Source organism: Pipistrellus hanaki, assembly GCF_964339955.1.
Source record: "Pipistrellus hanaki genome assembly, chromosome: 9".
NCBI lineage: Eukaryota > Metazoa > Chordata > Mammalia > Chiroptera > Vespertilionidae > Pipistrellus > Pipistrellus hanaki.
The window spans coordinates 77,353,895-77,378,729 of record NC_140511.1 but is presented as its reverse complement, the minus strand read 5'-3'; the positions used below and the strand labels follow the sequence as shown (position 1 = coordinate 77,378,729).

The 24,835-nt window shown below is 62.3% G+C and overlaps 1 protein-coding gene across 2 annotated transcripts; it reads left to right on the top strand.

Moving 5' to 3' along the window:
- On the top strand, positions 1-21,269 carry INCENP (inner centromere protein). 2 transcript variants are annotated; one of them, XM_084895813.1, is made up of 19 exons: positions 17-158; positions 5,725-5,873; positions 6,289-6,402; positions 7,209-7,921; positions 9,508-9,559; positions 10,165-10,219; positions 11,295-11,373; positions 12,179-12,230; positions 12,626-12,743; positions 12,811-12,945; positions 13,315-13,326; positions 14,888-14,997; positions 15,068-15,188; positions 15,501-15,623; positions 16,329-16,489; positions 18,142-18,220; positions 18,392-18,484; positions 19,464-19,614; positions 20,828-21,269. In XM_084895813.1, exons 2-19 carry the CDS (start codon positions 5,734-5,736, stop codon positions 21,040-21,042), a joined length of 2,523 nt encoding a protein of 840 aa, XP_084751939.1. In that variant the 5' UTR covers positions 17-158; positions 5,725-5,733; the 3' UTR covers positions 21,043-21,269. The 2 variants fall into 2 exon arrangements, with proteins under 2 accessions (XP_084751940.1, XP_084751939.1); XM_084895814.1 differs by lacking the exon at positions 13,315-13,326 and having other exon boundaries at positions 1-158.
- The last annotated feature ends 3,566 nt before the right edge of the window (positions 21,270-24,835 follow it).

Genomic DNA, 24,835 nt, shown 5'->3' with positions numbered 1-24,835 from the left:
TGAAAATCCTAGATTTCGCCCGCCCTGCGCGGCCCATTGCTTCCCCGGAGCCGTGAGCCTCCGAGCTCGGGAGCGGAGGGTCTGGGCGGTCCGGGGCCTCGTCTAGGGAGGTCGCTGGACTTGGATTGAGCAGCACTTAGGAGACGCGGTTCCACCGAGTGAGTGTGCACGGGCGGCCATGGGGGTGGGCGGGGGCCGGGGGCGGGGGGGGGGGAGTGTGTGTGTGTTAGGGTCGCTGAAGGAGGAACGCCGGAGGCCAAGAGAGAAAAAGGATTTTACATTTATTGTTACATCTGCTAGCAGAAGGGCTGAGACCAGAATGGCATCAGCGGGGCCGAGTCGGGGGAGCGGGGTATTTACGTCCCTGTAACGACCAGTTAGAGGACAGGGTGCAGGTGGGGGCTTGGGGTAGGCGGTCCACTGGGTGCCAAGGCCGTTCATCCCGAGACTCACAATGAGAATAACAGGACAGTCGCCGGCGGTGGAGGTGGGGCGAGAGCCCCAGCAGAGCCTAACGGGTGCAAGAATGTGCCCAACGGGGTGGTGGTTAGCAATGTTACTCCTCCCGCCAACTCCCGAGGGGGAGGGGGGAAGGGTGGGGGGGGCCCTGCCCCCTTTTTGGCCTGGCCTGGGAATGGGTCACCTCTTTCAGGTGGCGGGGTGACTTTCCTTATCCCTGGGGCCGGAGATGCCCCGACCTTCCACCTAGGTCACAGGTCCTGAGAACATAACCCGTCCCCTCCGGGTGCCCACACCCGGCTGCGTGTCTGGGAGGCCGTTGGCTGACTTGTGTGCGGAGGTAACGCTCACCGCCCAGGTTGCGGGATGGGATTATGCCAGATGGCCTGTCTGTGCAGCTGGCCTTCGGGCAACACCTCCCCTTCCTGCTGAGCACCTTTCCGGATGCCAGGGCAGCCCCTGCCACTCCCCAGGCAGGCTCGCTGTCAGAGGTTCACTTCCATCCGGACACCCAGGCCTTGGAGGGGTGGGGGGGTGGGGTGGGGAGGCTGGCGGTTTGCCCGAGGCCGAAACGTGATGCCGGCCTGTCAGAGTTTGCATGGAGTAGGTGGCATAGCTTGTGGTTTAAGAACACAGTTTAAATCCAGGCCCCGGAATGGCCAAGTTAATTTCTCTTTGCCTCAGTTACCTCATCTGCACCCGGGGTGAGAATTAGATGATGCCTGACTTGGGCATGGGATAGGACTCGGTAAATGGGAGCAGCTCCCTAACTTCTTGCATCCTCAAAGAACAGGCATCAGCAAAGGAGGGTGGCGGTGGGGCCCCCCGCCCGCTGTGTGGTGTGAGGGAAGGATGGGGGAGGGGCGGTGGGGCGCTCTGGGCTGGCACGGGGCTGACAGGGGCTGAGCAGGACATGTTTGCAGCTGCTCCCAGGAGTCTCTTTCTCGGTGCGCCGATTCCTCCTTCCTCAGGCTCACCTTTGACCTAACTTGTGGCCCCTTTAAAGCTGAGCTCTGCTAAGCACAAGTTTCCCTGTGGACGACCCTGGAAAGCCCCAGTCCCCTGAAGGTCTCATGAGGATCCTCGAGGAATGACTATCATAACCCTGGTTTTGAAATCTGTATCCAGTCGTTTGCTCGCTTGCATTTCTTTCACTTGTGACATGTCTCTTTGTCTCCACCTTTGGCTGCTTCCCTGTGTTTGCTTCTGTGTATTAGGCAGAGCTGTGAGGTCTGCTGGACTTGGGAGAGTGGCCAGGGGTAGTGGGTGTCCTATAGGACCCAGTGGCTCAGCCTCCCAGTCACCCGAGCCCCGCTCCCTGTGTGGGCTGTGTGCACAGTGGTGTAGGTGAGCTTTGGTTGCTGTTGGCCTCCCTGGGAGGAGTTGACCTCCAAGGCCATGGCTGTGAGGACCAGCTGTGACTACAGTGGGAGAGCTGCTTTGCGGGAGACACCCCTGTGGAGCAGGGCTTGCTTCAATGGGGCTTTGGTGCTCACTGAGTCTGCCCCGTGAGTGTGTTGCTTGTGGACGTGTGGAGTTGTAATCGCTGTGGTCTGAAGCTGCCCACCGAGTGCACTGGCTCTGCGGCCTGCAGCTTCCTCCTGTTTGTATTGGGCCTGGAGGCGCCCAGGTGAGACCCAGCTGTAAAGCAAGGCAGGCTGCTGCTAGTGCTGGATCTTGGGCCCTTTATTGACAGGTTTGGGGCCTGCTGACACCTGCTGCAGCTTGTTTGAGAGATTTTAGTTAAGTCTGAAACCTGAGCCAGGACAGGCCTTTCATATGGAATAGCTGCTGCAAACAGCTTGGGGGGCGGGGGGGGGGGGGCAGGGGAGCGGCTGTAAATTGGATGGGGCGGGGTCTCAGGGAATCACCTTGGTGGAGCAAACAGTGTTGATGAGGACTCAGATATGGCTGCTCATCAGTCCTGCAATGAGATGATCCCAGCATAGGAACATGACCCCTGTGAGCACCTCCGTCTGGTAGAAAGCTGTCCCAAGTTCCTCCCCTGATGCCAGAGAGTCCTCCCCATATGTGTCTGGGTCCCCCAACATCTGGTGCTGGAGCTCAAAGGCAGTGAGTCCGAGTAAGTTCATGCTTGGCCCTTTAAGAGGTACACCTGGGTCTCCGGCAGCCTCTGTGTGTCTCCACCCCAAACCCCGCTGATTTTTGTGGCCCGAAGCTATGGGGACTTATTTCCCAGCTCTGGGACCCTGGGTGGAGGGTCTGGTGTGGGGCTGGGACCCTGGCTCCTCATGGCGCCTCTGCAGCCCATGTAGGCGCTGGACCAGTGGTTCTCGCCTCTGCCCCTCCTACCTGTCTCAGCCTGCTTTCTTCTTTACTTCTCTAGTTGTGGGACTTCCATTCAGCAGCGCCCAGGTGGTTCTGGGGGGTGGGAAGACGCCTGAATTTGAGGTGTAATTTTGATGCGTACGTGGGAGGTGCTGAGGGCAGGCGTTTGCCCCCACCACATTCGGGTTCCCCTCCTGAGCCGCTTGTTTTTAAGATAAGAAAACTGGGGAGTGGATTCTCACCGCGAGCTTTCTTACAAAGAAGCATTGCTGCTCCGCTTCCCTCCTGCTCTGTACCCACATCGGGGGCATCTCAGCTCCAGGAGAGAGGCGGGGGCCTCTCTGGGGTGGGCAGGAAAAGCAGCCTCTGCCCCTCCTTCTTCCCGAACCCTCCCGGGCCCGGCCTGGAAGAGGCGGTTGGCTCCATGCTCTTTGGCGTGAGGCCTGGGGTCAGCTCGTGTGTGGCCCAGGGAGGCCGTGTGGAAGCCCCGCTCTGCCACGGGTGTGTGTGTGTGGCAGGAGAGGAGCCAGCTGTGTTTGGGCAGGTCCTGTGCGGCGCAGCTTCTCCCTGAGCCAGGGCGGCACTGGGTGACTCACTGTGAGCCCAGAAAGGCCACCTTAGGCTGTGGACACCGGAATCGGTGGGAAGCGTGCACTTGTGGGGCGGTGTGGGGTGGGGGGGCGGTGTGCAGTGGGTGGGGAGCGGTGTGCGGTGGATGGGGGGGCGGTGTGTGGTGTGGGGGTGGTGTGCAGTGGGTGGGGAGTGGTGTGCGATGGGGGCGGTGTGGGGTGGGTGGGGAGCGGTGTGCGGTGGGGGTGGTGTGCAGTGGGGGGGGAGCGGTGTACGGTGTGGGGGCCGTGTGTGGTGGGGGGCGGTGTGCGGTGGGTGGTGGGCGGCGGTGTGCGGTGTGCGGTGTGCAGTGGGCGGTGTGCAGTGGGCGGTGTGCAGTGGGGGGGAGGGGTGTGCGGTGTGGGGGCAGTGTGCGGTGGGGGGCGGTGGGCGGTGGGCGGGGAGCGGTGGGCGGTGGGCGGTGGGCGGTGTGCGGTGTGCAGTGGGCGGTGTGCAGTGGGCGGTGTGCAGTGGGGGGGAGGGGTGTGCGGTGTGGGGGCAGTGTGCGGTGGGGGGCGGTGGGCGGTGGGCGGTGGGCGGGGAGCGGTGGGCGGTGGGCGGTGGGCGGTGGGCGGTGGGCGGTGGGCGGTGTGCGGTGGGCGGTGTGCAGTGGGCGGTGTGCAGTGGGTGGTGTGCAGTGGGGGGGAGGGGTATGCGGTGTGGGGCAGTGTGCGGTGGGGGGCGGTGGGGCGGTGGGCGGTGGGTGGTGGGCGGTGGGCGGTGTGCGGTGGGTGGTGGGCGGTGGGCGGTGGGTGGTGGGCGGTGTGCAGTGGGGGTGAGGGGTGTGCGGTGTGGGGCAGTGTGCGGTGGTGGGCGGTGGGCGGTGGGCGGTGGGTGGTGGGCGGGGAGCGGTGTGCGGTGGGTGGGGAGCGGTGGGTGGTGGGCGGTGGGTGGTGGGCGGTGGGTGGTGGGCGGTGGGCGGTGGTGGGCGGTGTGCGGTGGGGGGCAGTGTGGGTGGGGGGCAGTGTGTGGTGGGTGGTGGGCGGTGAGTGGTGTGCGGTGGGTGGTGGGCGGTGTGCGGTGGGGGTGGTGTGCAGTGGGGGGGGAGCGGTGTACGGTGTGGGGGCCGTGTGTGGTGGGGGGCGGTGTGCGGTGGGCGGTGGGCGGTGGGCGGTGGGCGGGGAGCGGTGTGCGGTGGGTGGGGAGCGGTGGGTGGTGGGCGGTGTGCGGTGTGCGGTGTGCGGTGGGTGGTGGGCGGTGGGCGGTGGTGGGCGGTGTGCGGTGGGGGGCAGTGTGTGGTGGGGGCAGTGTGTGGTGGGTGGTGGGCGGTGAGCGGTGTGCGGTGGGTGGGGAGCGGTGTGCGGTGGGGGCGGTGTGCGGTGGGTGGTGGGTGGTGGGCGGTGAGCGGTGTGCGGGGGGTGGGGAGCGGTGTGCAGTGGGGGGCGGTGGGCGGTGGGTGGTGGGTGGTGGGCGGTGAGCGGTGTGCGGGGGGTGGGGAGCGGTGTGCAGTAGGTGGTGGGCGGTGTGCGGTGGGCGGTGGGCGGTGGGCGGTGGGCGGTGGGTGGTGGGTGGTGGGCGGTGAGCGGTGTGCGGTGGGTGGTGGGCGGTGTGCAGTGGGTGGTGTGTGGTGGGCGGTGGGTGGTGGGCGGTGAGCGGTGAGCGGTGTGCGGTGGGTGGGGAGCGGTGTGCGGTGTGGGGGCAGTGTGCGGTTGGGGGTGGTGTGCGGTGGGCAGTGAACGGTGGGTGGTGGGTGGTGGGCGGTGTGTGGTGGGTGGGGGCGGTGTGCGGTGTGGGGGCAGTGGGTGGTGGGCGGTGTGCGGTGGGTGGTGGGCGGTGTGCGGTGGGTGGTGGGTGGTGGGCGGTGAGCGGTGAGCGGTGTGCAGTGGGTAGGGAGCGGTGTGCAGTAGGTGGGGGGCGGTGTGCGGTGGGCGGTGGGCGGTGTGCGGTGAGCGGTGAGCGGTGTGCGGTGGGTGGTGGGCGGTGAGCGGTGTGCGGTGGGTGGTGGGTGGTGGGCGGTGAGCGGTGTGCGGGGGGTGGGGAGCGGTGTGCAGTAGGTGGGGGGCGGTGTGCGGTGTGCGGTGGGCGGTGTGTGGTGGGCGGTGGGCGGTGGGCGGTGGGTGGTGGGTGGTGGGCGGTGAGCGGTGTGCGGTGGGTGGGGAGCGGTGTGCAGTAGGTGGGGGCGGTGTGCGGTGGGTGGGGGCGGTGGTGGGCAGAGGGAAGGCGGTGGGAGAGCGTGAGGAGGACGGGCCCTTCCTGCAGAGAGGAGGCCAGGGGGTTGGCATTTGGATCCCGCAGCTCTGGTTCAGGCCCTTGGTGTCTTGTGGTGGCGGGGACGGGGCTGTGGCCTGGCAGGCTCTCCCCGGAGGAGGTTCCAGCTCCTGCCCTGAGCCCTGCCCTGACCCTGAGCCTTTGTCTTTGCTTTCCCAGACAGCCGCCATGGGGACGACCGCCCCCGGGCCCGTCCACCTGCTGGAGCTGTGTGACCAGAAGCTCCTGGAGTTCGTGTGCAACGTGGACAACAAGCACTTGGTGTGGCTCGAGGAGATCGAGGAGGAGGCCATGCGCATGTTCACCAGGTGAGGGCCGGCCGGGCCGGCAGGAGGCGCCAGCTCTGGCTGCTACGGCTCTGGGGACATAGCCGCCCATTTCCTGCCTGGACAGGCAGGACAGACAGGCTGCCAGGGTCTCTCCCCAGTGCCCAGTGTGCTGCGGCCCGAGCTAGTGCAATGGGGAGATGGGGAGAGTGTGGGATGGGCCTCAGAGGATGGTGCTGCGTGTGCTCCCTGGCCACCGTACTCTCCTGCTGCTTCCCTAGGAGAAGCCCCAAGTGCCCGGCTGTGGACTTGGCACATGCCTTGGTGGCATTGGAGGTCTCCCTTAGTGCTGTTAATCCCAACTTGACCTGTCACTGCTAGGAGATGGGTAGGGGCGGGGCTGGGGAGCGGAGGAGGCCAGGGGTCCAGGCAGCCACGAACATCACTCTTTTACCAGAGAATTCAGCAAAGAGCCTGAGCTGATGCCCAAAACGCCTTCTCAGAAGAACCGACGGAAAAAGAAACGGATTTCATATGTTCAGGATGAAAACAGAGACCCCGTCCGGAAAAGGTAGGAGGGGCGGGGGCTGCCTGTAGCCGGTGTTGGGGGGGCGGTGTCAGCTGGGCAGTCGGAGTCTGGAGACCTGGTGCCCACAGGAGTGTAGTGGGCGCCGGGCAGAGGGGTGAGTCATCCCGGAAATGGCCTGACCAAAGACTGCGGAGTCCAAGCGTGTGTGTCTGTGTTGGGGTCGGAGAGTCTGATCTGGGCCGTGGAGGATGGGAAGGGTTTCCAGAGGTGGGAAAAGACAGAATCCAAGTTTCTGTTTGGGCGAGAGCCACCAGTTGTGGCAGTGGGGGCCTGTGGCTCAGCCGCTGTGCCCTGTTCCTAGGGTTACCATGGAAATGACGGTGGGCCCTCTGATGGCTGCATCCAGACGACTGGCAAAGGAGGCTGGTTTTGGGGCGGGGGGTCCCGGGCACACACCCAGCTCTGCCCCTTGGAAGCTCTCTGTCCTTTTGTTAATCCCACTCTCTGAGCCTCAGTTTCCCCAAATCTGAAGTGAGAATGGCCCCTGCCTCTCAGGGCCGGGGGTTAAGTGATAACACGAGGAAAGCCTGCAGCAGGGTCCCTGTGACTGATCTTCCCGGAGTGCGGGGGCCTGGCCTGTCCCCAGCTCCCAGGCCGGGAAAAGGAGGCTCAGAGCGGGCGGCCGGCGTCTCCTGGCAACAGGCAGAGCCGGGCCAGAGCCTGCCTTCTGCCTCCCAGCCCTTCATCTGTGTTCCCCTGAGCTGGCGGCCCCCGGAGACCGGTGCCCCCGCTTGAACCGGTGCCTCCTGCCTGCTGGGTCCTCAGCCTCCGCTCTGTGGCTTTGGCAGGTTGTCCCGCAGGAAGTCTGCGAGCAGCGGGGACAAGGGGGAGCGGCTGGCCACGGCGGCCGGGGAGAACGGCGCCGTCGTGCGGCGGGTGACTCGGGCGGCGGCGGCAGCCGCGGCGGCGGCCATCGTGGCTTCTGCTTCGCCCACCCACGGGTCTCCCACCCATGGGTCTCCCACCCTGCTGACCAGCACGTCCAAGATCGTGCCCAGGGTGGAGATAGGCCCTGGCGAGCGCCACAAAGCGGAGCAGCACGTCAGCCAGCTCGTTTCTGCCCGGGCTCCGTCCCCAGCCCCGGCCTCCCACAGCAGCTCGATCTCAGATGAGGAATCGACACCCCAGAAGTCAGAGGCCGGGAGGCTGGAGTCAGTTGCCGTGAGCTCTCTGATGGCTACACCCCAGGACCCCAAGGGCCGAGGGGTCAACGCGGGCCGGTCTGCCTCCAAGCTCAGGATTGCACGGACCTCGCCAGCCTCCCCATGGCAGGAGCGGGTGCTGGCGCCCATCCTGCCAGATAACGTGTCCACCCCCAAGGACGCCCGCGTGGACAGGCGGTCAGTGCGGCGCAGCCTCATCACCCCGTCCTCCCCGGGCCCCCAGAACTCTCTGGCCCAGAAGTCCTGCCTGGTGGACAAGCCAAGGAGCCCCGTCCGCAGGTCAAACAGACTCGCCCAGAATGCCACCCAAGAGCCGGCCGCCTCTGCCCGCATCATCTGTGAGTTGGGGGCTCAGTAGAGGGTGGGGTGCGGGGTCCTAGGGGCCCCATCTAATCATCCAGCGAGGAGCTGTCCATAGAACTCTTTGGGGGTGTCAGTGTTCCGTACCCGCCAGCCACAAATCAGTGTGTGATTGCGGAACCGGGCTGTGCCGTTGTTACGTTTTACTTTATTGAGGTGTACGGGGCCACACTTCGCTGGTGTTGACTGTGTTGGACGGTGCAGGTCTCGCCAACCCTCTGGGTTTACAAATGAAGAAACTGAGGCCAGGGAGGTGGACCGCCGAGCCTGTAGTTAACGGCATTCCGAGACTCCCCGGGGCCAGTGTGCCCCGCTCTCCGCAGCTGCTCAGCACCACGTCTGTGAGCTGGGTGTGAGGACCAGCTCATCCCTTTACCCCCCTCGACCCTGGCAGGTTCCAGGAACCTCCTCACCTGCCAGCTGGGGGATGATGGCGTCTGCTGAAAGGTCGGGGTTCCTTTCCTTAACCCCGCAGGGCGAGTAGGACAGTGTTTGCCGTGTACAGGGGGCTGTGGCTTTCACAGTTTCTGTCCTCAGTGGCTCCCAGCTCAGAGGACATGGTCCTGTGGGAGCTCGGAGGCGGACAGGCAGCTCTGAGTCAGGCCGCCTGCCTGGAGGAGGTGGCCTGCCGGTGGCCAGATGTGGGGAAGGGGTCCCTGGTGGAGCGACCAGCTCGAAGGCAGACCCTGAGGCACGAAATGGCGAGGGATAAGGCGCTGGGACTCCCATGCCCACGGGCTGGGGCTGGCCCCACTAATGCCAGGCTGGGGCCCTTGATGGCTGTTGGGAGGTTCCTGGCACTTTATTAAGAGTGTCCATGAGGAAGGGAGGGAGGAAGGGAGGCAGGCAGGGAGGCAGGGGGACCAGGAGGAGGCTGCTACAGGGTCACAGAGGATGGAGAGGGAGTTGGGTTGGTGGACAGGACAGCCGGGTTTTAGGTGAATATGGATTAAGATTAGAGTCAGCACCTACCTGGCACTTTAAGATTTATAAAACTCAAGGCTACCTCATTTGGTCCCCCAGTAGCTCTGTTAGCCTGCTGGTATTTCCCCATTTCACAGAGGAGGAAACTGAGGCTTAACGAGGTCACTGAGTCTGTCAGCCACTTGCTGGGGAGCCTCCCGGAGAGCCCGGGGTGGGGCTGAGGCCGGCAGGTGCCGGCACCCAGGAAAGGGCTTGCTCTGGGCCATGGGTCTCGGGGATACCTATCCTGGGGCGCATGCAGGCGTGTGGTCTGACCCCGTCTGCTGGGTCTTGAGAAAGGCCCAGGTGGGCCTGCCGTGGGGATTGCCTCAGGCCGGAATCTGACCCTGGCTGAGGCCCCAGGAGCAGGCAGGAGAGACTCCAGAGCCTGTTCTGTTTCTGGATCTGAATCCAGGTCCCCAGCGCTTCAGCCGTTCCTGCCGCCCCTCCCCTCGGCCCTGTCATTTGATTTGCATTTGTGGGAAGAAAAGAGGGTCCAGAGGGAGAAGACCCAAGCTCTAGTGCTCTAACCACTGAGCGACCATCCAGGTGGCACTTGGCTGGTTTCTGAGGTCAGCTTTGTTCCTTTGTTTCCCCTCAGGTCACAGTTACCTGGAGAGACTCCTAAATGTTGAGGTGCCCCAAAAAGTCAGGTGAGTCCAGTTCCCGGGTTTGGGGGCCTCCCAGGTCTGGGCAGGACACGCTGGGGCCAGGTTGTCCTGGGGCGCTTAGGACTGGAAGCATTTCCTGTGCCCGAACCTTCCTCCTGGGCACTGCCCACTGCAGCCCAGCCCTGCCCGTCTGACCAGGAAGGAGGGGTGCGGGGTCAAGTCTTCTTACATTGCCGCCAGAACCGCTTGTCAGCCCTGGCCTGGCCTGGCCCCTCCGTGCCTCCTCCTGGGATGTGGGCGCCGGACGTTGTCAGATCCCAAGGCCTGTGGACCAGCCAGTGCAGCCAGTGGAGCGGCCTGCCGGTTGGGGCGGGAGGACCCGGCTGGGCTGCTCCAGGGTCACTCCCAGCCCTGCTTTGGGCGGTGCTGCATCCTGCCCACACTAACACAAGGCCCCGCCTTGCTTTGCAGCAGGGCTGGTGCTTGGGATGGGGACACGGGTGACTGCAGAGCTTAGCTGGCCCCGTGTGAACAGAGAGGCCTCAAAAGTGACATGGCTTCTGGGTCTACCCTGGGGTTGGAGGCGGAGCTCCTGTGGGCACGATTTGGGCTGGCGGGCCTCACAGTATCTCCTGCTCCGCTTTCAGCCCCGAGGAGGACCCCAGCAAGGAGGAGGAGCCGGAGTTGGAGGCTGAGCCCGAGGTGAGGCGGACAGTCCAGGGTGGCGGGGGGGGGGGGCCTCCAGGGCCGCGGGCGTGTGCTCTGTGCTGTGCGTCCCAGTGCGAAACCCTAAAGTCCTATTGTGTGTGTTTTCATCTTCACTGACTATCTTTTACCCATTGATTTTTTTTTTTTTTTAAGAGTGGAAGGGAATGGGGGAAGAAAGAGAGAAATATCCATGTGAGAGATACACATTGATTGGTTGCCTCCCACATGCATCCTGGATGGGACTGGGGATTGAACCTGCAACCCAGGTATGTGCCCTGGACCGGGAATCAAACCCATGACCCTTGTCTGTCTGTTGAGCCACATCAGCAGGGCTACAGTCTTATTTAAAAATTTTACTTATTTATCTTAATACACACACACAGACACACATAATTTATTTACTTTTTGGTTAATCTTCACCCAAGGATATTTTTCCATTGATTTTTAGAGCGAGTGAGAGGGAGGGGGAGAGACACAGAGAGAGAAACGTGGATCTGAGAGACATACCATGATAGATTGCTCCCCACGCACCCCAACCAGAGGCGGGATCTAGTTGGGATCTAGCCTGCAACTGAGGTACTGCCTTTGACCGTATCAAAACCGGATCCCTTCAGCTCACAGGCCAACACTCAATCCACCATACCAAATTGCCTGGGGCTGACTTTGGTTTTAGAGGACGTGGATTGAAGCTGGGGACAGTGAAACAGGAAGGGCTCAGACCACGGGGGCGGGGGGGGGCGGCTAGGAGGGAAGTGAGCCCTGGCTGGGCTGCTCTGGCTCACTGTGATGTCAGAGAAAAGGGCAGGTTCAGGGGTTTGCTCGGATAAACTGCTGCTGCCTTGGTTGCAACCCCTAAAGCAGGGGTCTTCAAACTACGGCCCGCGGGCCACATGCGGCCCGCAGAGGAGTCTGATCTGGCCTGCCAGGTTTTTTGGGCAGTGAGCACAGCCGAGGTGTTACAGTAGGAACTAGTAGTTCATATAGTCCGGCCCTCCAGCTCTCTGAGGGACCGTGATCTGGCCCCCACTTTAAAAAGTTTTAGGGCCTAAAGTCTTGGTTCTTCCCTCAGGTCCCCAAGATTGTCACTAGCACGCCCGGCTCGCCGCCTGCGGCCGGGGGCCAGGAGACGCCCCCCGTGGGGCAGCGCGGTGAGTCTGCCTGACCTGACGTGTGCATGGACCAGCAGCAGGCGGGCTGGGGCCTCGGCCTGCCCTGCCCTCGGGGGGAGGGACGCTGAAGGCACAGGAGACCCGTCTCCTGCCCTCCTGCTGCAGCTGCTGCCCGGTGCCGTGTGAGTGGCCATGGCTGGCTGGTGCAGGAGGAGCTGGTTGCTGGGTCTTGTTTTGTCCTTGCCACTGGCTCACCTCCCACCTTTGTGGGTCTCTGTCTGCAAAGTGGGGAGCGCCATGGGCTCCGCCATAGGTGCTGGGTGCAGCTCCCGCCTCCCTGGTGGGAGAGAGCACAGTAGTTGCGGGGCCTTGAACTCGGCTTCCCCAGTGACCCGGGTCAGGGACATGGCCATGCCAGCTCCACAGCTCCCCGGGGCTGCGAGGGCCCTTTGGAACGCAGGGCGGGGAGAGATGGCGTGAAATAACATGTACCACCCGCTCCCGTGCAGACCCTGCAGGGAGCCTCGCTTCCTCCTGTCCCGTGGGCTCGGGCTGGGGCCAGGAGGAGGGGACTAGAAGCTCGTCAGTGGGGCTGGGAGAGCCCAGCTCAGCCGGCAGAGGTGGCCAGCTGGTTTGTCCTGAGTTCTCAGAGGCCCAGCTGGGGGTGAGCGGTCTGTGGGCTGGGGATGCTGTGCTGGCTCTGGGTGTCCACAGCTCTGCCCAGGCCAGTCGGCGCTAAGGCTCTGCCACGGGCCACCCTGGGGTCTGCCATGGCTGTGCCCGTGGGCCCCTTCCCGACCTGCCATACGTCCCTGCTCCCTCGCTGAGATCGCTGTCTCCACAGAGGCCACGGCCCACCGGACAGCGGGCCCTGGGGAGCCGCCGCAGAGCGCCAGGTGGGTATCTGGGAAGGGGTGCGGGCCACTGTTCCGAGGGGCCAGCGCGGCACAGGCCCCTTGGGGAGGGTGGGCGTGTGGTCAGGGCGGTGCTCTGACTGCTGAAGGCGGCAGCTTGATGCTGGGGGCCTGGCCGGGAGGAGTGCCCAGTGCCATGTGAGTGGCCATGGCTGGTTGGTGCAGGAGGAGCTGGTCCTCCTGGCGTGCGACCTCGGACTGGCCACTGCCCTTTCCCTGCCTGGGCCGTGGAGGGGGGTCAGAGAGACCCGCCTCTGCCGCCTGGCATCCAGTGGCTGGTCCCGGCTTTCTTCTCGGGGTGAATTTTCCTGGGGTGTGGCTAGGGCTCTGGAGGGGGTGCCGGGTCAGCGCTGTGATGCTGCTGCCTCCCGACGCAGGAGGAAGCGCAGCTACAAGCAGGCTGTGAGCGAGCTGGACGAGGAACAGCAGCTGGACGAGGAGGAGCTGCAGCCCCCCCGGAGCAAGACCCCTTCCCCGCCCTGTCCGGCCAGCAAGGTGAGTGGGCGTCGGCCTCCCCAGGGCCTGTGCCCTGCCCCGGGTCCTGACCCCGGCCCGTCCGCAGGCGGTGCGGCCTCTCCGGACCTTCCTGCACACCGTGCAGCGGAACCAGATGCTCATGACCCCCGCCTCCGCCTCCCGCGGCAGCGTCATGAAGTCCTTCATTAAGCGCAACACCCCGCTGCGCGTGGACGCGAAGGTGAGGGAGCCTGGGCCCCGAGCGGAGCGCTGCTGGCGGCTGCACGGCAGGCTGCTGGCTGGCCTCTTCGGCCGTGCGCCGCCTCCACAGCTGGGGGCTGTCCTGGAATCTTGGGTGCTGTGCCGTGACCCCCGGGCTGGGAAGTAGCAGAATTGGCCTAGAAGGCGCCCGTCCTACCCCCACCCCACACCCCACACCCAGTGCCTGGAGGCCTCGGTGAGGGACGGTGAGGGACGTCACTGGTTGGGATGGGCTGGGTGAGGTGAGGGGTGGCCCGAGCAGATGCCTTGGCAGAGCCTGGAGGCTGGCCAGCTTCAGGGCATCTCCTCGGCATTAACTCGGCTTTTCCCTGTCTCCTCTCCTCCACAGTGCAGCTTCGTTGTAAGTAAACCTCTTCCTGCCCTTAACCTCCTCCGCCCAGCACTTGCTCTAACCAGCCGTGCACACTGCCCGCGCAGAGCACTAACACGCTAAGCTGGGGCGGTGAGGGAGGTGGAGGTGAACCTGAGGTGCTGGGCCTGCTGGGGTGGCCGGGCCAGGCAGGCCTCCTCCCTGCCCCTGCCCCTGCTCCTGCCCCTGCCTCTCCCCCTGCCCCTGCCCCTGCCCCTGCCCCTGCCTCTGCCTCTGCTCCTGCCCCTGTCTCTCCCTCTGCTCCTGCCCCTGCCTCTCCCCCTGCCCCTGCCCCTGCCCCTGCCCCTGCCGCCAGGAGGAGGAGTGTCAGGGCCTCCCCGAGGCAGAGGCGGCAAAGGGGGTGTGACCTGCAGCTGTCACAGGCCCCTGCTTGTGCTTCCCGGGTGCTTCGGAAGAGCAGGCAGGTGTGATGGCCGAGGACCAGCCTCCTCCTGGCCTCTGGGTCTGGCCCATTGGAGAGCCAGGGGGGCCCCAAACCCGCATCCTCCTCAGTCCTCCCTGCACTATCCACTGAGCCAAACTGGCGAGGGCTGTCTAGTTTTCCTTCACTTGAGCAGTCCTCACTTCATTCTGAAGGCTGTTGTCACTGAGTGCAGACGGAGGTCTTAGTAACTAGTCCTTGGCTTTTGGCCCTTGACCAATGTGGCTGCACTTCCTTCTGGCACCCATAGTTTCTGATGCGAAGTTTTCAGTCATTCAAACCACTGCCCCAGCCCCGCCCCCTCAGTAAGGTGTCTTTTGTGGCCGTGTTTGAGGGTGTTTCCCTCTGGGTGAAGTTTTCAGCTGTGTGGTTATGATGTGGCGAGACACGGCTTTCCTTGGATTTATCCTACTTGGGCTTGGATGACCTTCGTGAATCTGTACATTTATGTCTTTTACCCCATTTGGAGCGCTTCCGAGCCGTTCTTCCCCCACGTCCCCCCGCACTGCACCCTTCCCGTCGTGAAATGACGGGGGCACGAGCCATAGACCTTTTGGTGCCATCTCAAGGCTGCCTCAGTCTCTGTATTTTCCTCCATGTTTTCTCTGTGCTCACATTGGTGCATGTTGTCAATTTGTCTGCATGTTTTACTGACGTCTGTCTTCTCCCTCTGTTCCCACTGCATTTATCTCAGGGATTTTTATTTTCAAATTCCCATTTCGATCTTCCTTGGACCTCCTGCTGGCTGAGGATGCTTCCCCAGGTGTATGGAGAGCTGGGATTGCTCGTTAGGCACACAGAGCAAGACAAGGTTCCAAAGCACAGGCAGACTCCCAGTCTCGTTCCTCGCTCTCCTTTCAAATGCACCAGAACAGTTACCCTCAGAGCGCCCTCCAGCTGCACCTAATTCTTGTGCTGCCCACAGTCTGGCAGGGCTAAGTCGAGGGCCATAGGGTCTCTGAGAGGGAAGACAGAAGGAGGGCAGTGGAGGGTGTTTGGGGGTGACTCTGCCCTCAGAAGCAGTCTGGTGCTGCTGCCCATCTGGCTGGAGGCTGTGGGCCTGGGGGTTGTCCTGGGCCGTCCTCCTCACAGGCCTCCCCTCCCCCCCAGGAGAAGGAGCGGCAGCGCCTGGAGCAGCTGCGGCGGAAGGAGGAGGCCGAGCAGATCCGCCGGCAGAAGGTGGAGGAGGCCAAGCGGCAGCGGCTGGAGGAGGTGAAGCTGTAAGTGGCCCGGTCCCGGCGCTGGGCGGCCCAGGCGCGCTGGGCTCCCCTGACGGCCCTGTGCCCGCAGGAAGCGGGAGGAGCGCCTGCGCAAGGTGCTGCAGGCCCGGGAGCGGGTGGAGCTGATGAAAGAGGAGAAGAAGAAGCAGATTGAGCAGAAGTTTGCTCAGCTGGATGAGAAGACCGAGAAGGTGCGAGCCCGGGCTGGTGGGCGGCCGGGTGTCAGGGCTGCTCCCTGCTGGGGCCCACGCAGCCCTCTGGTGTCCCGAGGGTGAGAGCTGGACCCTCGTAAGTTGGGGGCTTGACGCCCTGGGCACCTCCTCTGCGACAGGGACCTGGAGTTGGTCTGAGCCCGCTGAGGCGGGAGGGCTGAGCTGCAGCCCTTGGTGAGTGGGTGGGCTGGCGCCAGGCGTTGCAGGGGCCTGGGTGCCTGTCACGTACTGGGACCCGCTCTAGGGTGAGGGCGGGGGCTGCTCTCACGGGCACGTGTGGCTGCTCTGCAGGCCAAGGAGGAGCGATTGGCAGAGGAGAAGGCCAAGAAGAAGGCAGCGGCCAAGAAGATGGAGGAGATGGAGGCGCGCAGGAAGCAGGAGGAGGAGGCGCGGAGGCTCCGGAGGCTGCAGCAGGTGCGGGCGGGGCGGCGTGGGCACCGAGGGGGAGGTGGGGCAGAGGGGTGCCGCCCGAGCCCCTGGGGGCTGCTGGGCACACCCCGCTTGGTTGGCTTAATTCTGGAGGCTCTTTGGCTTCAGTCTGACGAGGATTAACACAGGGTGGAGATGGCACTCTGAGGCTAAGCACATGTCTCAGCTCTGCCCTTGTGAGCTGTGTGGCCCGCACAGGGCACTGGCCTCTGCGCTTGGGGTCCTCCGGGTGGCGGCGGGATCTACGCGGTCGGGCTGCTGTGGGGGTGGGATGCTCTCCCTGGGCGAGGGGACCTGCTTCTCGGAGCTGTCCATCTACGGCCCTGGGGGCACGCATCGGTCTGCGTTGGGACACTGGCTGACCTTGCTGCGTGTGCTCTGTGCCGGCACTGCTCTAGGGATGTGTGTGAACACAGCAACCCCGTGAGGCGCAGGTGTTCGTGCTTTTGTCCCCATTTGGTAGATGAGGAAGCCAAGGCCAGAGGCTTCAAAGATGGCCGTGGCTCCGTGGTGCGCCCGGGCCCAGTCTGTGCCCTTAACCCTAAGTCTGCCGCGGCCGCCAGAGCAGGGGCCTTCGCGGGCTGGTGGTGGGGATTCTGTGATCCTGGCGTGGGGCCTCTCTGGCTCAGCCCTGACCGTCTAGTGCCTCCTTCCCAGGCCTGGCAGCCTGACCTCGCTGTGTGTTCGCAGGAGGAGGAAGAGCGGCGACACCAAGAGCTGCTGCAGAAGAAGAAGAAGGAGGAGGAGGAGCAGGAGCAGGAGCGGCTGCGCAAGGCGGCCGAGGCCAAGAGGCTGGCGGAGCAGCGGGAGCAGGAGCGGCGGAGGGAGCAGGAGCGGCTCCAGGCCGAGAGGTGAGGGCCTGAGGGCCAGGCGGCGTCCTGCCATGTGAGTCTGTGTGGACGAGAGACGGAGCGGCCCCCTAGCACAGCTGCCCGGAGGGCGATGCTTCCCTGGGCTCTGCCCCCAGCGGCCTGCAGCAGGCAGGTCCCATGGGGCGGTGGCTCCGGGAGAGGGAAGGTGTGACGGGCGGGCTCACTGGGGACTCTCTTGCCTCACCTCCAGCCAGGGTGCTGCCCCTTGGTTCATTCTGTTCTCAGCTGACAGGGTGGGGTGCTCAGAGGACCCCGGGGGCATTTGAGCAGGAGCTCTTTGAGGTGCACTGCAGACCCCGCTAAACATGCCTCCTCTGTGGTGATGAGAACTCAGCCCCCTCCCCGCCCCATCCCTTCTGACTGCCCCCCTGGTATCCCTGGGGCAGAGCCTGGGTTGGAGCTCCCGGAAGCAGAGGTCTGTGCAGGGCAGGACCCACAGCCAGTCCTCAGCGGAGTGGGCGTGGCAGCCGGGCCTGAGCGCAGGGGCCTGCCCCCTGTGCTGGTCTTCCTCAGTTACTGCTTTTCTGGGGGAGGAAACAGATCGGTTCCACTGATTTATGCCTCCGGTGGCTGGATCTTTTTATTTTTTTAGTTCTTGATTTCAGAGAGGAAGGGAGAGGGAGAGAGAGAAACATGATGAGAATCATTGGTCCGCTGCCTCCAGCACGCTCCCTACTAGGGATCAAGCCTGCAACCCAGGCATGTGCCCTTGACCAGAACCGAACTGGGGACCCTTCAGTCTGCAGGCCGACACTATCCACTGAGCAAACCAGCTAGGGCCATTGGTTGATTCTTGTGTGTGCCCTGACCCTGGGTCGAACCCAAAACCTTGGTGTAGCGAGATGACCCTCCGACCATCCAGGGCTCCCTGCGCCTCTTGATCGACACCAAGGCGCCTTGGTCCTGGGGCAGTTGGAAACGGTCTGGGCGGGGACAGTGTGGGGGGGACAGGCGATGTGGCTTTAGGATTGCATGTGTGCCACCCAGTGCCACGGTCTTCACGGGGGGACGGGTGATGGTCGTAATGGTGGTTCTGAGCTACATGCTCTACACGTGTTTCTTGGCGAATCCTCATCTGAAGGCCCGGTGGCATAGGAGCCAGCAGCTCCACTCCTGGCGGGGGTGTGTGTGTGTGTGTGTGTGTGTGTGTGTGTGTGTGTGAGGGGGAGGGGGGGCAGGTGCAGAGGGTTAAATGCCTCACTCAAGCCACAGCTGTAAGTGGAGGTAGCGCCAAAGCCCAGTAACGGCCAGCCCTGCTTCACGCCGGGCCTGGAGCCCAAGGTCCGCCCTGTGGGCCGGGACTGTCCAGGTAACTCAGGTTTTCTCACCTGGTTCTTGGGGCGACTGGAGGGAAGGTGTGGGCATCCCTGTGTGCAGCAGATAAGGCTGAAGCTCAGAGCTAAGTCAGCCGGAAGCGGGGCCAGGTGTGGTGGACTCCAAAGCCGAGTGCTCCTGCCCTGGCCATGGCTCTTGATCCGTGGGGCCCAGGCACGGCGGTGGGCTCTGGGCCGCTGTGCCCATTCTGCCATCCCTCCTTCTACGGCCAGCGCCGTGGACCCGCTTCCCTGGCAGGGTGGGAATGGAGCCAGGGCTCAGCTCCCGGCCCTGACAGGCCCTCGCTTGGTCCTCAGGGAGCAGCAGGAGAGGGAGAAGGCCCTACGGCTGCAGAGGGAGCGGCTGCAGAAGGAGCTGGAGGAGAAGAAGAAAAAGGTACGGGCAACCAGGGTGTGGGGCTCGTGCGGGGTCAGCGCTGAGCTCGGCTGGGGAGCCCTGCTTGGAGGCTCCTGGGCGGGAACTGCCTTGCTTGGCCGTGTGGGGTTGGCTGTGTCGGGCAGAGGACTTGCACGCGGCCCCTAACCCCCGGCCGGCCGCTGTTCCCAGGAGGAGCAGCAGCGTCTGCAGGAGGAGCAGGAGAAGAAAGCCAGGGAGGTGGCCGCAGCCAGCAAGAGCCTCAACACGACCGTGGACGTGCAGGTGAGGCCGGGCCCGGAGCCGCGAGGAGCCGGAGGCCCGATGGGATCTAAGGCTCCTGAGGAAGGAGGCGTAGGAGGCCAGGAGTTCTTACTGGTCTTTCTTAATCTTAAAATAGATTAAAAAAAAAAATAGAGAGAAACTTAAACTTGATAAAAGAGTAGAAAGTAAAAGGAACCTCAGAGGAAAGTGTTAGATGTTTACACGTCTAAACATTATAAACAGACTGTCCATCCTGTCCTAGGCCCTGCTGCTTTAACGAGGTGGGGACCGGATGGGGACCGGGTGGGACCGGGTGGGACCGGGTGGCTGAAGCAGCACTTACTGAGGCTGGGACGCCAAGGCCGAGGCCAGCGGAGTCAGTGTGCAGGGGCGTCTCCCTGGCTCACAGGCAGCTGTCTTCCCCTGTGCCCTCGCGTGCAGTGGGGAGGGGGGTCTGGGGTCTCTTTTTGAAGGGCACTGATCCATTCACGAGGGCTCCACCCCCATTACCTGAGCGCACCCCTAAGGCCCCCCTCCTGACACCATCCACAGGAGGGATGGGTCCATCAGGGATTCGGGGAGGACATAGTGTTTACTCCAGTACATGCCGCTTGGCAGCTTGATATTTCTTTCTCCTCCATTTTAAAATAATACATTGTGCTCATCTCTGTCGGCATTTTAAGTCTCTCATGTTTGATGCACCAGCTGGTCGTAAAGCATTTCTCTAACCAGCACCCGCCGGCAGGCACTGGGATGACTGGCACTTGAGGCGTTACAAACCCAGCTGCTGTGGGGAAGGGTTTCAGCGCAGCACGGGAGGTGTCAGCCACGGGGCCCCCAGCAGCCCCCAGCGCTGTGCAGACACGCTGACCTACACGAGACAGGAAGAGGCGGGCTGTGCATGTGGTGTGACCCTGAGCCCTTTGACTTCTGCGACAGCCCCTGGGTGGAGGGGTGCAGGAGTGGGGGAGGGGCGCTGACCCCCTTGTTTACTTTCCAGTCTCCAGCCTGCACCTCCTATCAGATGACGCCACAGGGGCACAGGGCTCCCCCCAAGATCAACCCGGACAACTACGGGATGGACCTCAACAGCGACGACTCCACCGATGACGAGTCGCATCCCCGGAAGCCCATCCCCTGCTGGGCCCGAGGTGAGCGCCGGCGCTCTGGGTCCTGGTCCTCAGGTGCCTGGGGCCTGGAGCGGGGCTCGGCCGGGCGGCGTGGGGAGGCCGTGGTGCTCGTGGCCTGCACCCGCCTGGGGACGCGCTCAGGGAAGAGCGGGACCCCGTCCGTGGGCTCCCCCTTGGAGCAGGTGCGGACGCCTGTGTTCTCACCGAGCACATTCGCCTGGCTCCAGGCCCTCCTTGCAGTCCTGCCCGCGGGCCATGAGACCTGGGCCTAACTAAGCAGCGGGGGGGTGGGATGGGGCTTCTTGAGGTGATGGGCTTAGCAGCGCCCTGAGCTCCGGGGGCGGGGGGGGGGGAGCGCTGGGAAGGCAGGGAGGCCCGCGGGGTGGGGGCGGGCACTGGAGAGGACTGACCGCGGTTCACAGGCCCCGGCGCTGAAACAGGATGTGGGCCAGCGTGATGCGGCCTGGGCCGGGTGTGCGCCGCGGCAGTGGAGCCCGGTGCATACAGTGGCGCTCACAGGGTGCAGGGCTGGGCCGGCGGCTGTAGCAGGCAGCTCGCTCTGATGCCATCTCCCTGATGGCTGCATCGGGCACGGTACCTGGGAGGTGTCCGTTAGCAGCGGTCCTTGTAGCCAGGGAGCCAGATGACCGGCAAAGCCACGTGACTGTCGTTGGCCTTCTTCAGCCTAAACTTCACATCTGTGCGATGGGCGTGATCACAGCTCCAGCTGAGAAGGGTTACTGAGGAGGAAGTTTGCACACTGAAGGCCTGGTGCAGAGCGTTCCCCCGATCCTCCCAGATCTCTGTCTGCACCCCATCTCGGGGCCCCGCGGCTGGCTGCCGAGATAAATAGCTGCGCACAGGAGTGGAGGGCGGACGGCATCATAGACTTAAGTTCTGAGCTTGGCTCCAAACCCCGGCTCTGCCAGTTACCAGCTGGGTGCCTGTGGGCACAGCTCACCGCTGTGAAGTGGGGAGAATGAAGGACGGGCTCCCAGGTGGGTGTGGGATAATGAGAGCCCAGCTCCTGTGAGCGCCTGAGGTCCAGCGTTCAGACGAGGCTGCTGGACGATGCAGGAGAGGGTGTTGGTGTTGGTGGGGGCGGGAGGGGCAGGCCTCCGAGGAGCCGGCCTGGCAGCAGTGGGGCCTGCTGGCATGGAGACGCTGACGGGGCCCTAGGTAGGGCGGGAGCATGGGAATCCCCAAGGCAGTGACCAGCCTGTGTCCCCTGCAGGCGCCCAGCTCAGCCAGGCCATCCTGCACCAGTACTACCACCCCCCGAACCTGCTGGAGCTCTTCGGCACCATCCGCCAGCTGGACCTGGAGGACATCTTCAAGAAGAGCAAGCCGCGCTACCACAAGCGCACCAGCTCTGCCGTCTGGAACTCGCCGCCCCTGCAGGGCCCCCGCGCCCCCAGCGGCCTGACCTACAGCCTGAAGAAGTTCTGAGCCGCCGCTCTGCCTGTCTGTCCTCTCGTCAGTCTGTGCCCTCTGCCTGTGTTCTGTATGTTCTCTGAATGTCCTGGTGGCCTGGCTGTGTGGAGCTGCACGCGGTGTGAGTGTGCGGGAGTCGCGGCCCAGATGCCCCGCATGGCCGCAGGCAGCATTCTGTAAATAGGTTGCAGTATTTAGCCTGGACGCTCTCACAGGGAGGTTAATAAAGTTCATTGCTCTAAGCCTGCGGTGGGTTTTGTGAAGATCAGGGGCCTCGGCTGACCCTGGCCCCTGGCCCCTGGCCCTGCCGCCGTGTGTGGGGCCATTTATTCAAGGAGGAAATAACTATTTCTACACTACCTCTCCCAGGCAACAGAAGAGGAAAGAATACTTTCCCACTCCCTCTATGATGCCAGCCAACATTGCTGGATCCCTAAACCAGATAATTATTCTTCGTGAACGTCCACATAACAGTTTTAAACGAATTGCTAGCAAGTCAAATCCAATGTGATTCTTCATCAAAAGGGATAAACATCTTAATCATAAGGTTTATCTCAGTGAGACAGATTGAACATTTGAAAGTCAACTAATACAATTTACCATATCAATACATGAGGGAAACCAGGTGATTAATAGATGCTGAAGTTGGGTTTGACAATTCACTAATTTATGATAAGAGCTCTAGGCAAATGATAATTTAAAAGGAATTTCCTTGGTTTGATAAAGCTCATAGAAAAAGAAAAGCAGAGAAAGGAAACTACCTAACATCAAGGTGAATGGATGCATTCCTCCCCACCAGGTGAGTGCAAGGGTGTCTACGGCTATTGCTTCAGAACATGTCCGAGGCTCTGACCAGGCAGTAGAGCAAAAAGGAAAAGGCACCGTAAATGAGGAATCGCTTCTCAGCCTTTTGACTAAGATCAAGTGTAAAACTGCTTTCAGAGATGACTTGTAGAAAATCTGAGAGGGTCTACCAAAGGGTTAAGTGGTTGCAGAATATAAGATAAATAGATAAAAATGGATTATATGTCTATATTCTTGAACAATCAGAAATGAAAAGGAAGTGCAATTTATAATGTCTAAATTATAAAAATCTTAGGGATTCTAATAGAGGGAATATGCTAATTGTAATTGACTGCCATGCCCTCACAAAGATGGTGGTGCCCAGTCCCCTCAGTCCCCCAGCTGCCCAGGGCCTGCCCAGGTGCAGGCAAGCCTTGGATGTCAGCTGCCCAACCACCCAGGGCCACCTGAGGCTCATGTAACCAGGGCCGGCCAATGCTTGCACTGCCGGCAGTGGCAGCAGCAGAGGTGTGACGGCTTTGCCTTTCCATGATCGCTGGGTCGCCCCCTGCACCTGAGGGCCCCTGGACTCGAGGGCAGGTGTGGCTGAGGGATCCCCTCTCCCCCTGCACTCCAGTGCATAAATTTTCATGCCCTTGGCCTCTAGTAAACTTAATAAAAGACACGAAAGACCTGTAGTATAAAATACTACAGGAGCTGAGACCGGTTTGGCTCAGTGGATAGAGCATCAATCTGCGGACTCAAGGATCCCGGGTTCGGTTCTGGTCAAGGGCATGTACATTGGTTGCGGCACATCCCCGGTGGGGTGTGTGCAGGAGGCAGCTGGTCAATGTTTCTAGCTCCTCTGTCCCTCTCCTTTCCTCTGAAAAATCAATAAAATATTTAAGAAAATAAAAAATAAAATAAAATATTGCTGGGAGTTTTCAGGGAGACCATGGGACTGTTGTGTATCCTGACTGCGGTGACAGTTCCAGGAATCCATACGTGTGCTCATTCAAAACCCTGTACACCCAAAGGGCCATGTTACGGTAGTGATCATTTTTCAAATAAAACGCTAAAAAGTTCCCCGGCCGGCGGGCTCGGCGGTTAAGCATCGACCTATGAACCAGGAGGTCACGGTTCGAATCCTGTCAAGGGCACATGCTCGGGTTGCGGGCTCCACCCCCGTGTGGGGCGTGCAGGAAGCAGCGGGTCCACGATCTCCCTCATCATTGATGTTCTCTCTCCCTCTCCCTTCCTCTCTGAGATCAGTAACCACACATTTAAAAACACCCCCACCCTGAGTGAAGGTGGTGAGGCCCCTGCTGTCACTGGCTGGAGCCCTCTGTCCCGGGGCCAGGAGTGGGAGAATGGGGATTTTTAGACAAAGGGACATTTTTTTCTTATTTGCATGTCCCATACCCCCCTCACCCCCCTTATTTTTGTCTCCCTCCCCCCCCCCCCCTCCTCCAGGGCTCAGGGACACTCCGTGCTCAGGAACCAGCTGTCCCAGGAGCGGGCTCGGGCCTCTTCTCAGACCCAGATGCAGTCCTGGTGGAGGCCGTGCCCTGTCAGAGGGCACGTGCTGGGAGCTGCCAGCTGAGGGGCCTTGGAAACGGTGCAGAGAGGGTGGGAGGGAGCCGGAAAGGGCCCAGTCCCCAGGCCCTGCTGTCTCATAAATTTGGCATTTGTTCCTAGATTATTAATCCAGCTATTTACAATCCCCTTAGTTTCAATCACTTCCTATGTGGCTCTCATTTCCCGGATGTCGGGCCTTTTACATGGAACGTGGGGTAAGAAGGGGCAGGCAGGTCCCCAGGGGGACTGACATTCAGGGGGAACAGCCTGAGGTTTCCTAGACTGAGAGCAATTGTGAGCCCTCCCCACCAGGGGACGCCGTTCCATGCAGAACCCGGCCTCTCCTGCCCGTGCAGTCTACTGCCCGCCACCAGGTGGCGCCTTAGGCTTCCTGTCTGCAGGCAATGGCCAAAGACTCCAAATGAGTTTCACTTGGATTTGGACTCCTCTTGTCTCCTTTTTAAAAAATAGCATCACCTGAAGATATTTTCCCATTGATTTTTAGAGACACTGAAAATCCACACTATCCACTGAGCCAACCCCGGCGGCCAGCTCTTCTCTCCTGGAGAGGCCTTTCCATGGTCTCCCTCCTCCCCCCAGTTGCTCTTCCAAAGTCACACCCACAGAGCAGCCAGCCAGAAACTGAGGCCTCTAGAGGCCACGGAAGCTTGAGACACAGATGGCGCTGAGCCCGGGGGAGGCGTGAGCATGGAGGGCATGGGGCCTAGAGGGCAGCAGGTGGCCACCCTGGTGGTAGCGAAGCCCGAAAGGGGGATTGAGGAGGAGCCTGGGGGAGAGAGATGGTTCTGAAATGCCTCTTAGAGAGGAATGTCAGGGGCTGCAGGGACGGCTCCACACCGAGATGCATCATTGGTGCTGAGTCTCATACAGACGCTGTTGAATTCCTGTTATTTCTTGTAAAGACAGAATGGCCTCCGGGTGCTGACACTCAGACACATTAGAGGCCTCACTCCAGCTGATAGTCCACATGAGTCCCCATGGGAAAGGGGAACCTGCACCCCAAATCCTGATGTTGCTGAGCGCTCCCCTGCCCTTCCCTGCAGCCCTGGGAAGGCATCAGGGCCCCAGAGTGGTGGCTGCAGAGACAGGTTCCACCCTGGACCCGGGAACGGGCTCGCTGACCCCTTCATCGACACGGCAACGACCTCCCTGCCCCCACGGCCTCTCCTCTGTCACTGTCACCCATCACCACGGCCTCTCCTCTCCGTCACTGTCACCCATCACCACGGCCTCTCCTCTCCGTCACTGTCACCCATCACCACGGCCTCTCCTCTGTCACTGTCACCCATCACCACGGCCTCTCCTCTCCGTCACTGTCACCCATCACCACGGCCTCTCCTCTGTCACTGTCACCCATCACCACGGCCTCTCCTCTCCGTCACTGTCACCCATCACCACGGCCTCTCCTCTGTCACTGTCACCCATC